At 57.6% G+C, this 1,443-nt stretch overlaps 1 protein-coding gene across 1 annotated transcript; it reads right to left on the reverse strand.

The window, feature by feature from the left end:
- Positions 1-22: 22 nt before the first annotated feature.
- On the reverse strand, positions 23-1,063 carry LOC104522838 (collagen alpha-1(XI) chain-like; the record flags this gene model as incomplete). Its single annotated transcript, XM_010165238.1, has 3 exons — positions 23-145; positions 611-773; positions 850-1,063. Coding segments are annotated over 3 exons (500 nt in total), but the record flags the coding sequence as incomplete, so codon positions are not given.
- Between the last annotated feature and the right edge of the window lie 380 nt (positions 1,064-1,443).

Genomic DNA, 1,443 nt, shown 5'->3' on the forward strand with positions numbered 1-1,443 from the left:
ACTCCCCATTTTCAGTGCTCACCTCCTCTGGGAAGGGGGAGTGGAGGGGGTAGAGCAGGGGCTGGTCACAGTCTGGCATGTAGAGGTGACAGTAGGAACGAGCGGCCTCGGGGTCAGCCACGATCAGGAGTTGTTGGATGTCACCCTGTGGTGACAAAAGTGGGGTGGGGGACAGTGAGGGAGTGGGGTTCTTCCCCCCCCCACCCCATAATATCTGCACCATCAAGTGCCCACACACACCCTGGATGTGGCCACACGCTCGGGGTAACCAGTGGCCAAAAAAAGGTGTAGGGGGTGGGGAGGGAACAAAGGGACAATTGTCTGCATGTTGGGGACAAAATGGGTGAGTTGGGGACAAACACGCTGGCCTCAATGTCTCCTTTTTGCCTGTGGGGGCTTTGACATTTGTAGGAATGCAGGGAGGGGGAATATGGTGTCACCCCACAGGGGACACCCCACGGGTGACAAAGAGCAGAGCCCAGTACAACTGAGACCTCTACTGACTGTGACAACTGTCCCCTGTGACAACTGTGTCACCTTCCCTGTCCCCCAGATTACCAGGATGAGGGGATTGGGAACAACCAGCACAAGGATTTAAGGTGGGACCCACCTCAAACATCTCCTCATCCATCAGGCGACCCCCCAAAATTGTCACCCCATCAGTGCTGACACGAGGGTGAGGTCCCCGCTCCAAGGGTAACGTGGCCACGAGGTGACAATCCACCAGCAAGGTGACATTGGTGCCCTCCACAGCCAAGGCCACGCGGTGCCACCTGTGGAGATGGGATTTGGTGACAAACTAGAAGGGGGTCAGAGAAACCCCTTTTTTGTCCCCAAATTGTCACTCACCTGCCATCAGCCAGGTTGAGCTTCTGGAACACGGGGTATTGCTCGGGGACGGGGTGTCCCTCGTGGTCCTCGTAGAGGAACACGGGTGACAAGCCAACCTCCAGGCCCAGCTGCTGGACACCGCGCTGGTCGTGGATGGAGAGCAGGAAAGCCTGTCCCCCGCGCCGCGCGCGCAGCGTGGCCACCACCGAGAAGTCCTCGGGGAAGAAACCCTCTGTGGCGGGGAGGGAAAGGGTTAAATCGGCCCAAAAAGTGGCACTGCGCCCCAAAAAGTGACCCTGCACCTCAGAGAGGTGACACTGCACCCCATAGAGGTGACAAAAGGTGACCCTGCACCTCATAGAGGTGACACTGCACCCCATAGAGGTGACAAAAGGTGACCCTGCACCTCAGAGAGGTGACACTGCACCCCATAGAGGTGACACTGCACCCCATAGAGGTGACAAAAGGCCCCATAGAGGTGACAAAAGGTGACACTGCACCCCATAGAAGTGACACTGCACCCCATAGAGGTGACAAAAGGTGACCCTGCACCTCATAGAGGTGACACTGCACCCCATGGAGGTGACACTGCACCCCATAGAGGTGACATTG

The sequence above is a fragment of the Antrostomus carolinensis genome, unplaced genomic scaffold (genome assembly GCF_000700745.2).
Source record: "Antrostomus carolinensis isolate BGI_N321 unplaced genomic scaffold, ASM70074v2 scaffold50713, whole genome shotgun sequence".
NCBI lineage: Eukaryota > Metazoa > Chordata > Aves > Caprimulgiformes > Caprimulgidae > Antrostomus > Antrostomus carolinensis.